Source organism: Nomascus leucogenys, chromosome 8 (assembly GCF_006542625.1).
Source record: "Nomascus leucogenys isolate Asia chromosome 8, Asia_NLE_v1, whole genome shotgun sequence".
Classification (NCBI taxonomy): Eukaryota; Metazoa; Chordata; class Mammalia; order Primates; family Hylobatidae; genus Nomascus; species Nomascus leucogenys.
This window is the reverse complement of record NC_044388.1, coordinates 33,340,917-33,354,008: the sequence shown is the minus strand read 5'-3', so window position 1 is coordinate 33,354,008 and position 13,092 is coordinate 33,340,917. Positions and strand designations below refer to the sequence as shown.

General features: G+C 36.5%; 1 protein-coding gene across 1 annotated transcript in view; it reads right to left on the bottom strand.

Moving 5' to 3' along the window:
• FZD3 (frizzled class receptor 3) overlaps positions 1–13,092 on the bottom strand; it is a 71,490-nt gene that overhangs the window by 30,963 nt on the left and 27,435 nt on the right. The window contains exon 4 of the mRNA XM_003272921.4: positions 6,298–7,315. Coding sequence (XP_003272969.1) covers positions 6,298–7,315 — 1,018 coding nt within the window. The remainder of the gene's footprint in view (positions 1–6,297; positions 7,316–13,092) is intronic.

Below are 13,092 nucleotides of genomic sequence, written 5' to 3'. Positions count from 1 at the left end.
GACCTCTTGGGCTCAAACTATTCTCCTGCCTCAGCCTCCCGACTAGCTAGGACTACAGGCGCATGCCAACATGCCTGGCTAATTTTTATATTTTTTGTAGAAATGGGGTCTTACCATGTTGCTAAGTCTTCTCATTTTGAAAAGATGAAAAAGTTACTGGAAATGGATGGTGGTGATGGTTGCACAATGTGAATTTACTTAATGTCACAGAACTGTACACTTAAAAATGGTTAAAATGAGAATGTATACATAACGTGTGTGTGCATCTATAAAACTACAATTAAAAAAACAGGTCGCTGGTCTTCTAGTTTATCTGTAGGCTACAGTTCAGATGGGCTATAGTTTGCTGATCCTTAAGCTAATGTAACTGTGTAAGACACATTACTTCTTTCTGCTTTAAATGCTTTTGAATGGCAGGAATGAAGCCATGCTATCTATTTGAAAAGGTTGTTGTGAATATCAGCAATCACAGATTTTACCCACAATGAAGTCTATACAAATAAGACTTCATATTTATAGTACTTTATCTTTTTTGAACAGGCGAGGTTTAACTCAACATCTACTTATGCAAACAAGATTGTAAAGCACAAGAATCACAAAGGAATTCATGGGACTCACATATAGAATAAAACTTTAGCCACACCAGCACTATCTTTCAGAACAGTCTCTGAATTATTATGCTAAAGAGAAAGGAAATCCTAGAAAAAAAAAATACACGTTGGAGGGAATTTTTAAAATGTATCCAAGTGTTATTAACCCATGAGAAACTGTTAGGGTAAAAAACATCCCTTTCCATCAGCTTTGTGAGGGGACCTTTCTGTGAAGAACAAAAAGCCAGAGATTCCCAAACTTCAATAAATAAAGGCTCTCAAACAAAACAAAACAAACATAAAGTTACTTAAAGCTAAGTTCAGAAGACAGAATGAGTGTGAATGACCAACCTGGTTAATAATGGTCTTTTGGTTAAATTTAAAGTAACTATTAAATGTATTTTTAAAATACATTTTAAAATATTGACAATAAATGAGTTAACTTTTCAAGAATCTAGAAAAACAAAGTAATTCTAAAGAAAGCAGTAGGGATTAAATAAGACAAGAAATAATTGAATTAAAAAGATAATCTTTGGTGGGCGCAGTGGCTCAGGCCTGTTATCCCAGTGCTTTGGGAGGCTGAAGAGGGAGGATCCCTGAGGCCAGGAGTTTGAGACCTGCCTGGGCAGCATAACAAGACCCCATCTCTACCAAAAGAAAGCAGAAAGAAAAATCCTTTAACAAGATTGATCATGGGGGGGAAAAAAAAGAACGTATATATTAGGAGCAAAAACTAAAATGGTAAAAACATTTTAAAAATGAACAAATTTATGCCAATGTATTTGAAAAGTTAGATGAAATAATGTTCCAGAAAAATATAAATGACCAAAAATGCCTCAAGAATAAAAGACCTGAATAAAACCATTAGTATTGAAGAGATTAAATGGTAACTTACAAAAATCTACTTTCTTAACCAACTTCTTTCCTTTTACTTCAAAGATATGAGGACAGAGTTTTACAGGATGTGCAAATCCTTTCCAAGAGTAGGCAGCTCTTATATGAAATATAGAAATTGGAAAGCAAGTGAGACAAATTTGTCCCTATTTGGAAACAACATGATTTCTAGAAAGAATATCTAAGAGAATCCATACACAATCAGAACTAAGAGGGGTTCAACAAGGATGTTTGATATAAAACCAATACACAAAATAAATCAGGCCAGGCACAGTAGCTCACACCTATAATCCCAGTCTTTAGAAAGCCAAGGTGGAAGGATCACTTGAGACCAGCCTGGGCAACACAGGGAGACCCCATCTCTACAAAAAATAAAAAAAAAAACAATTAGCCAAGCATGGTAGCACACGCCTGTAGTACCACCTACTTGGGAGGATGAGGCAGGAGGATCACTCGAGCCTGGGAGTTCATGGTCACAGAGAGCTATGACTGTGCCAATGCATTCCAACCTAAGCAACAGAGCGAGACTTTGTCACAATAAATAAACTAAAAAACTTTTAAATGGCATGCCTGTACACCATCAATAACCAATTTAATGAATAAAAACATAAATAAACAAGATATTAAACTCAGTATTGCAAAAATGGCAATGTTCTCCAAATTCATTTATAAATCGAAAACAATTTCAATGAAAATCCTGACAGTGTTTTTCATGGAAAATTGATTTTAAAATTCATACAGAAGAGCAAAGTACCAAAAATAGCTAAAATAGTTTTGAAGAAGAACAAGGTAAGGAAGATGTGGAATTGACACATGGTTATATAAATGAGAGAGCCTAAAAATGAAACTTGTGCATGACAGAGGTTGCATTACAATTGAAATAGATGAACTATTTGATAAATGATGCAGAAAGCACATGTCTTATCCAAATGGAAAAATAAAATTGTGTTCCTTACAACATTCACAAAAATAAATTTTATGGGATTAGAGATATGAATCAATAAAGCAAATTGTAGAAACTGCTAGAAAAAAAAGCAGGCCATTTTAATGACTTTAGTGGCAGGGAAGGATTATCTTAAAACACAAAAGACTAAGAAAGCACAAATAAAGTGAAAAGACAAGAAACAAAGCAGAAAATATCTGTAATGCAAATGACTGACAAAAAAAAACCAATAATATTTAAACAGTAAAAAGCAAATAACCTAACAGAGCAATGGACAAAGATAACAAATAGGTAAATCACAGAGAAACCCCAAATGGCCAATAAACATACAAAAACACATTCAGCCTTACTTATAGTAAAGAAAAGGTAAATTACTACAGAATTGAGATATTATTTCAAAGGCTGGCAAATATTTAAAAGCCTGAGAGTGCTTTTGGGGACAAAGGGGAAACTCATATTCTGGTGTGAGTATAAATTAAAATAACCACTTGAGTTGAACATGCTTATAGTCTACAATGCAAAAATTCTAATAGAAACTCTTGTTCATATGTAAGAAATGAAAGTGTTACAAGAATATTCACTGAAAAATGGCTTATAACAAAAAATTAGAAACAACTATATAATTCATCAATAAATGAGTGAATAAATTGCAGTATAGTTATACAATAGCATACTCCACTGCAGTTAAAACAAATTATCAGTACACATATCAACATATATATTCTCAAAAACATAGAACTGAGTTAAAAAATGAGCTACAGAATGGTCTCACATATATACATTTTAAAAACTTGCATAACAGCAAATTTTATGGAAAAACAGTGACAGTGTAAAAATATTCAGGAGAATGAAAAATACCATATTTATGAGAAGGGCTTCTCTGGGGAGGGAGGGAGAAGAGGAATGGAAATATGGAAAGGAACAGAGGAGGTATCAACTGTATCTTTAATATTAGATATATAGGTACACAGACAGATACAGATACATATGCCATAATTTCAAGATTTCAAGGTAGTTGGGTTGTGAGTACATGGATATTTATTTTCTATATCTCTATATATTTGACATATGTTATACACTTCCTTTATATTAGTAAAAGGAAACATTTTAAAAAATAGAGTTGCAGTATTAACATAAATGCAACTCAAAAACAAAATGTTGAGTTAAAGAACTTAGTCAAAGAAATACATGTATAGTGTGATATAATTTATGCATTGGGTAAAACAAACATTTTTTATAACTACGTATGTATTGGTAATTGTATAGGCTTTTATGGGAATGAACAACTCCAAATTCAAGATGATGGTTGTCTCTGGGCAGCGAATAAGAGGAACAAGATTAGGGAAGGGTACACAGGAAGTTTCAGCTAAATCTATGACTTCTTTAAAAAGTCTGAAGCAAATATTGCATTTGCTAAAGCTTAGTACTAGATGGCTTTTAAAAAACATATCTATATGTAAATAATGGTAGCAACAATAATAATGGACAATAACAAGTAACAATAGAGCCAACATTTTGAGCACTTACTATGTAGTAGCCACACTTCTCCCATCCAAATACTAACCAGGCCCGACCCTGCTTAGCTTCTGAGATCAGAAGATATCGGGAGTATTCAGGGTGGTGTGGCCATAGACTAGTAGCCACACTTCTAAGTGTGGATTACATGCATAATCCTAAAAACAACCCTAGGAGGTAGATTCATTACTATCCTCATATTATGAGGAACTGAAGCAGAGGGAGGTGAAGTTCATCCAAGGTTATAAAGTTAAGTAATTAATGAAAGTAAGAAAAGAAGTTAGGACTCCTACTCCAGCTTACAGTTTAATACCTATGTTATTATCATCATTTGTTATTCATTTCTGTATGTTGGAAATATTTTTTAGAAAACACTATTAATGCCCCCACCCAACATACACACACACACACACACACACACACACACACACACACACACACATATTTTAGTGTAGCTCAAACTGGTTCTAAAGATGCTAAAAGAATTCTAGGTATGTCATGAAAAAAGCAGCATCTCAACTACTCTACTGATTTACATGTTTGAAGTCTGGTATTTTTTAAGACCATTATTTCATGGTCAAACATTATTTATTCAATAGCCCTAAAATAATAATTTAGAATCCTAGAAACTGACATGGGGAAGCATAAAATATAACTCAACATCTCTCTCTCAGAGGGAAAATTGGGTTATTTAAATACCTTTAGGTCTGAAAACTCAAGAGTTTTTAGTAAGCAGTTCTGGCAAGAAATTGAATGGAATTTCAATTATTAATTTTTTCCTAGTCTCTAAGTTATGAGTTGGTTTATTTTTAAAAAATCAGTAGCTAATAGTATACAATGATAAAATATCATTTGTATAGGACTATTTATACCAAAATAAAAGGGAAATTGGCATTCTCAGTGATCAAAAATGTATCAGCATTTATTATGTGCTAACCCCATACTCTCTGTAGCAGTAACCATTTCTTAAATGTACATATCTGTTACCATGTCTTAAAAATGTCCCCTCTTCTCAAGCAATATACCCATATTATCATTACTATCATCTACAGAATGTCTTCAAAAAATGAAAAAGAAGTTCTTCTTGCAAAGAGTTCAGTGTATAGTAGTAGGGGAAACAGACTAGTAAACAAAAGTTATCTGTAATCCATAAGTACGTCAATAAAGGTATTTAAAAGTATTAGAGTAACAAAGGTTGGAGGAGATGGAAAGGTGTCTGGTGCACTTTTATAACAGGAAATCTGGAAGATGATAAACAGGAGACACCACATTAGAGTACTCTTTTAAGAAAACTTGTTTTAAAAGAAAGAAGAGAGGCTGGCGCCTGTTAATACCAGCATCTGGGGAGGTCCAGGAGGGAAGATCACTTGAGGCCAGGAGTTCGAGACTAGCCTGGGCAACATAGTGAAACCCCATCTCTTAAAAAAATGAAATAAAAAATTAGCTGGGCATGGTGGTGCACACCTGTAGTCCTAGCTAATTGGGAGGCTGAGGCAGGAGGATTGCTTGAGCTCCTGGAGTTTGAAGCTGCAGTGAGCTATGATCACACCCCTGCATTCCATTAAGACTCTGCCTCTAAATAATAATCATAAATATATAAGATAGGGTAATAGTAGGAACACAGATTCTAGAAGTACTAAAGATGAGAGAGAGAAATACTTAGCATTAACTCCTCTGATCTATTTTCCTTGACTACTTATCTAAGACTAAATCCCAGCTGTTCATTTACTACTCATGAGCAAGTCACTTAACATTTCAAAGCTTCAAAAAAGATACCAGATGTTTAAGAACTCTAAATTACAGAGGGAATCTGAATAAATGATCTCTAAAGTTCCTTCTAGATTTGAAATTCCATGATTCTAAGACTACCAGAGGCTCTGAACTCTTTAAACTCAAAAAGAAACCACAAAATATTCAGTATGCAAAGAAGAAAAATCAAGATCATTGAGTTTTTATACTTGCATCTTGTTACTTTTGCAAAACTGCTATTAATAAAACAATTTCTAACCTTAGCATCAGTGAAATTCCCACAAAAAGCACATTTTTATAAACATTGGTAAAGTGCTTCTCCCCCACGAAACTGCACACTTCTGGGAAAAAAAAAATCACCAATAGAAGTACACTGCTTAAAAGCCCATAGCGTAGACTTGTAAAGTCATCTTTTAAAATGAAGATGTCTATCAAATATGTGTGTTACATATTTACTACAACATATTTGTTATCTCACCCGTAAAATGTTAATGTACAAGTTGAAGGTTCATGACATTTCAAAAAACAGCTGATATTAACTCATTATAGTAATATGCTTTGTTTCATTATCACATATTCTGAAATTTGTAACAAGGTTTCCCTTACCTGATACGGGCATGGAATGTGATATTCTCTGCAGCGTTCTTGTATCCACGTTGTTTCCCAGATGCCACGGTAAGCTTGCTCATAAAAGTAGCATCCAATTACAACCAAGAGTGGTACGAGATAAAGAATGCTGAAAACACCAATCCGGATCATGAACTTCACTAATTTATCTTGGTTCTCCTTTTCTAATGGAATCTCAATTCGAACTCTGTTTAGGGATATAATGCCAGCTAAGAGGAGAGAAACCCCAACTACCACATACAGGCAGAGGGGAGCAAGAACAAAATATCTCAATGCATCAACATCGTAGAGGCCAACAAAACACACGCCACTAATATTGTCACCTTCAATTTTATTCATCGCTAAAAGGATGATGGTTAGAGTTCCGGGGATGCCCCATGCACTGGCGTGAAACAGCAATGCTTTCTTCTCAATAGCTTCACTACCCCACTTCGGCACAGCTGCTAAAAACCATGTGATGGTAAGAATTACCCACCATACACTGCCAGCCATAGTAAAAAAATAGAGTATCATAAAAAGCATGGTACAGGCTTTATTATGAGATCCTTGTGTCACTGTGGAAGCCTTATATTGTGCAGGGATGGATGCATTGCAGGCTACTCGATCCTCAAGCAAAAATCCAATGAAGAAAATTAAGGATACCATCATGTAGCAGACTGCATAAAATATAATAGGCCTTTCAGGGTAACGGAATCTTGTGACATCAATCAAAAAAGTTAAAAAAGTAAACAACGTGGCTGAGAGGCAAATGATTGAAATCAATCCGATGAAATAGCGAGCAAATGACAGTTCTTCTCTCCTGAAGTACATATTTGGACAAGGAGGTGAACAATCACGCACGTGCAGAAAAGAATAACCCAGATCAGGATCAATTTTTAACTCTCGGGGACACCAAAAACCATAGTCTCTCTGCACTGCCACTGGAGCTCCTTCAGTTGGTTCTCCAGCTAAATTCAGATCCACGAGTCGAGGATACGGCTCATCACAATCTGGGAACCTAAAAAACAAAACAAGATGAGAACTATTTTTACTTATGGGGAAATCTACCTCGATCTAACAACGTGGATTTCCAAATCTGGCATTCACAACCTTATTTATTCCTGGAGAGCAAACGTAATATGTAAAAATAAAGTAAATGGTGATATCTTGTTTGTGGTCCATACAACTAGATTTTCAACAGTTGAGCAAAAAATACTAGTTGTATGTCTTGAAAAAGTATGATAGCCTTGGGACAAAGAAAACAAGGTTGTGTTGCAGACATTTATGCAACTAAGGAGACCATTGTCATGAATTCCCTTCATCTTCAATTTTTTTGCCAATATCTGTTTCTAAGACTTTAGACCCCAATAACTAGCTGTTTACTGTTTTACATGCATCAAATAGTTTCTAAGAAACTATCATTAAGTTTGCCAAACACATACATAACTTTATGTTGTAGCTGATTAATATCTTCAAATCTTTCAAATTTTCTAATACAAACCATTTTCTTCACAGAGAATTATAAAGCCAAATGACAGAATGTATTGCATTCAAGTATTTACTGGAACCCTGCAATATGCCAGGAGTTAAAAAGATAAAAATACAGATCTCTACCCTTGAATCTAGAAGGAGACACATACTTATAAACACAACATACACAAAATATAGTAGTGTGACACTCTGCTAGCAATTAAAACCTATATAAGGTACAAAAATGGTAATGATAAAGAGAAAGATTAATTACATAAGGGGAAGGAATTATGAAAGACTTCACAGTCCCCCAATACAGGATTTTAAATGAGTATTAGCAGTAAGCCAATCAGCATTCTAGTAAGCAAATATAAGCATAGGCATAGATGTTTGAACAGGCTGTGTTTGTTATTGCTGGAATATAAAGTGTGCATGACTTGTGGCAGGAGATGAGACTGGAGAGGTAAGCATGTTGCAGAAATGTATGTGTGTGTGTGTATGTATAAACATTAACATAAAATTTAAAACCATGCAAACGCTACAATTTTCCCATGTTACCCAATACTAATATATCTATGGATATATTTGTATATCTAACTGCCAACCCAACACATACACTTAGATATCTAATAGGCACCTCAATCTTCAACCCTTCTGAAAGCAAATTCTTGACTTCCACTCCTCAGGTTTCCCCATCTCCATAAATGGTTATTCTATACTTCTGGCTGCTCAGGCCAAAAACCTGGCGTTATCCTTGATGCCCCTTACCTTTCATACACACATCACAATCTACCAGCATTTCCTGTGATTTTACTTTGTAATATATCAAGAAACCGACCGCTTCTCATTTCCTCCCCTGCTGGTGCCCAGTCTGAGCCATAAATACTTCTTCCCTGGACTTCTAGAGGGGCCTCCAATTGATCTCCATTTCCACACAGCAGCCAAAGCAATCCTTTAAAGATATGCTGCTCCTGTGTTCATGATCATGCCTCTTCTGCTTAAAACCCTCTAATGGCTTCTCATTTCAGAGTCAAATCCAAATTCCTTACCAGAGCTACACAGACCCTCAGCCCCAGTACTTTTCTGATCTTATTTCCTTCCATTCTCCCTCACTCACTTGGCTCCAACCACTTTGGTCTCCTGTTGTTCTGTGAGTTTAGGAAGCGTGGTACCACTTCAGAGTCTCTGTACTTGCTGCTCTGTTTCCTCTGCCTAGCCCGTTCTGCCCCCAGATATCATCATTTGTTTTATCACTTCATTCAAGTCCCTGGCCCAAAGCCTCCTTATCAAAAAGGCCTTCTCCAAAGACTCTATAGAAAATAGAATCCCTTTGCTCTCCTATATTGTATCCCTATCACCTACCACATTTGTTCTTATTAGCATTCATTTTCATCTGACATTGTCTATTTATTTACCATCACCATTAGAATTTTCACTCCATAAGAACAGGATCTCTGTTTTGCTCACTGCTCATCTTCGGCATCTAGAATAGTGCCTAGCACACCAAAGACATTCAATTGACATCTGTTGAACTAATGAATGTTGAGTGAATATATTCATATAACCCTAACCCAAGTAATCAGAAAGGTAACCAGGAGCAGTGTAAAAGACAGACTTGAGCTGGGCAAAAATGGGGGCAGGGATACCAGATGTGCCAAAATGAAAGTCAAATAAGGCAGTGAGAATGAGATGGATACGAAATTAGTTAGCTAAAAGCAACAGAATGCAAAACTTGAATGTGGGAGTTAAGATCAATGAAGTAGGAACAGAAGATACTTCCAGGGAATAAAAAAGTGAGCCAAGAAGTAAAATCAATTTTACATATGCCAAAATTGAGGTCACAGAGACAAACTGAGGCCAAGATTTCCAATGGCTACTGGATATAGGTTAGGATTTTCAACAGCTGCTGGATATATGCAGGTTTTGAGCTTTGCAGGGAGAGGCTACAGACTCAGCTTTACGAGTCATCAGTATATAAATAAGAGTTAAAATAGGTGAGATGAGATTATCCAGGGAGGGCTGTGGAGAACAGGAACCAAACTCTGGGAAGCACCATTATTCAAGGGGCAGAAAAAAGAGGAGGATCCAAGAAGGAAATTGAGAAGGAACAGTCTGAGAAATAACAGATCACAATAGTTCTCTTACATGATGGACTGAATCATTTTCAGGAAAGGAGGACAGGCTGAGGTTGAAGGAAATAAAGGTGAGATACAAGTTTAAAGTAAGTGATACAGATTTGGCACAAGTGCTGAGGAAAATGAACAGAAATTTTTCTGACCAAGACAAGTGGTTACAAATAGAAAATACAACTGCTGTAATTTCAGAGTCATTAAATATATAGCATAATCAATTTGTAAGAAATTAATCAGTCTATTTGGAGGTCTAAATAAGTACAGTAGGAGGGATGAGATGAAACTGCTATCAGACACGTTATTTCAAGTGATAGACCACAACATTTAAGCTAAATAAAGAAACAAATGAGATCAGGAAGGGTCTATTTAGGATAAAAAGGTAAAAATTCTGGGGGTGTCCATGAATTTTTAGAATAGGTGCTGTCTTAGTCCCTTTTATACTGCTATGACAGAATACGTGAGACTGGGTAATTTATAAAAAACAGGGATTTATTTCTTACGGCTCTAGAGGCTGGGAAGTCCAAGTCAAGAGGGCCTGCATCTGGGAAGGAGGTGCCTCCTCGGTGCATCAACCCATGGCAAAAGGGAGAGAAAGCATGAGGGGCCAGGGAGGAAAAGGGGCCAAACTCATCCTTTTATCAGGAACCCACTCCTGCAATAACTAATGCCCCCCTGAGATAATGGCATTAATCTATTCATGAGGGCGGAGTCCTCATGATCTCTTAAAGGTCTCACCTCTCAACACTGTTGCACTGAGAATTAAGTTTCCAATACATGAACTTTGGGGGACATGAATATTCATGAAACAGTCCCCACTGCAGTGGTATTCAGAGGCAGAACCTGGCCAAGCGCAGTGGCTTAGCTTGTAATCCCAGCACTTTAGGAGGCCAAGGCGGGAGGATGCTTAAGGCCAGGAGTTTGTGACCTCCCTGGGCAACAAAACAAGACCCCATCTCTACAAATTTTTTTTTAAATTAGCTGGACATGGTGGCATGCCCATGTAATCCCAGCTACTTGGGAGGCTGAGGCAGGAGGACTGATTGAGCCCAGGAGTTTGAGGCTGTAGTGAGCTATGACTGTGCCCCTGCACTCCAGCCTGGGCAATACAGCGAGATCCTATCTCCAAAAAGGAAAAACGAAGTGAGGTCTTTGGGACCATTAAGGGATTAATGTCCTTATAAAAGAGGCTGCAGAGTGAGCTTGCCCCTCTTGCTATCCTGCCACATGGGGATACCGTGTTCCTACCCACTGGAGGATGCAGCAACAAGGTGCCATGTTGGAAGCAAAAAGCAGCCCTCACTAGAAACACAACCTGCCTGTGCCTTGATCTTAAGACTCTCCAGCCTCCAAACCATGACAAATAAATTTATATTATTTATAATTTACCCAGTCTGTGGTATTTTGTTACAGCAGCACAAATGAACCAAGGCAACCAGTATAGTAGGCACAAAAGTATGAGAGCTATGAAAGAATAAAAAGGTTGCTATGAAAGTTCCCTTTGAGGCTGGGTACAGTGGCTCACGCCTGTAATCGCAGCACTTTGGGAGGCCAAGGCGGGCGGACCACTTAAAGTCAGGAGTTCGAGACAAGCCTGGCCAACCTGGTGAAACCCCATCTCTACCAAAAATTAGCTGGACATGGTGACGGGCACCTGTAAGCCCAGCTACTCAGGAGACCGAGGTAGGAGAACTGCTTGAACCCAGGAGGCGGAGGTTGTAGTGAGCCGAGTCATGCCACTGCACTCCAGCCTGGGTGACAGAGCGAGACTCTGTCTCAAAAAAAAAAAAAAAAGGAAGTTCCCTTTTTCAGAATTTAAGATTTCAAATTTAGGCAATCCTAGGGTACAATGAGGACATAAAATAGGTTTAATCTTATCAAGACAAATAAAAAAAAGATTATGAGATTTCTATATATAAGCTATTAAAATAAAAAGACACCTAAACAATAGGCGTTGAATACAAGAAGCATAAAACAGAGTTCCTGCCCAGGCAATTCATAATTGTTTTATACCAATTTATAGACTTCTAAAAGAGAGACTTGAAACACTTCCAGGTGTCTGGAGACAGAAAACATGAATGGTTAGATGGGGCTCAATAAAAGGGCAGGTAAAATAGGTGAGAAATAGACAAATATGAGAAAGCAGAACATCAATAAATTGACTACAAGAAGCTAATACAGTAGTCCTCATTTAAAATCTAGACAGGTTCTTGTAAACTGTGACTTCAAGCAAGAAACCACACAGCAGGTCCTTAAATAACACTGTTTTTTTTTTCTATGTCATTTTGTTACAACGTTTATAAGAAAACAAATTGGTATCCATGAGGCTAAGACAGAAGAATCGCTTGAACCGGGGAGGTAAAGGTTGCAGTGAGCCAAGATCATGCCACTGCACTCCAGCCTGGGGGACAGAGTGAGATTCCATCTCAAAAAAAAAAAAAAAAGAGAAGAGAAAAGAAAACAAATTGGTTTCATTAAATATCACTCTGCTTAAAGTCACATATTCTGAGAACCTATCAACAACATTAAGTGAGGACTTACTGTACAGGATTTATTATTTCTTAAGTTTCTCCAGCTGTCAAGTAAGAGTAACAACATCTGCTTTACTTGGTTCCAAGGGCTATTGCCAGATAACAAACAAAATTATTTTTAAATATGAAGGAGAAAAGAATGTTGCTTATAATAACAAAAACCTGGAAACAACCTAAATGACCATCACTAGAAGGCTATTGTAGGATGTTAATACAATTGGCCACTACACAGCAATTAAAAGGAATGTACCAGACCTACAGGTTACAGGTACAAATATAGATAGATACATACAAAAATGCTGTATTGTTTATGGATATGCATATATGTAGTAGAGTATATAAGCAAACATGGGAATGACTTTAAAACAAATTCAACGTAAAGATTATCTCACTCCTGGGGGGGAAAGAAGATAATAAGCTCAAGATGGATAACAAGGAAAATCCTTCAATTCTACCTGTATTGTTTTATTTCTTAAAAAAAATCTTAACCCAATATTACAAACTGTTAAGACTGGGCAAAGCTAGATAATAATAGATACATAAGTATTCACCTTATTCTTTATCCTTGAAATATTTCAGAACACAAATAGGTAAAATATTATTATATAATAAATATAGTATATTATTACTAATAATAATGCTCACTCAAGTGAAACTTTAAGAAT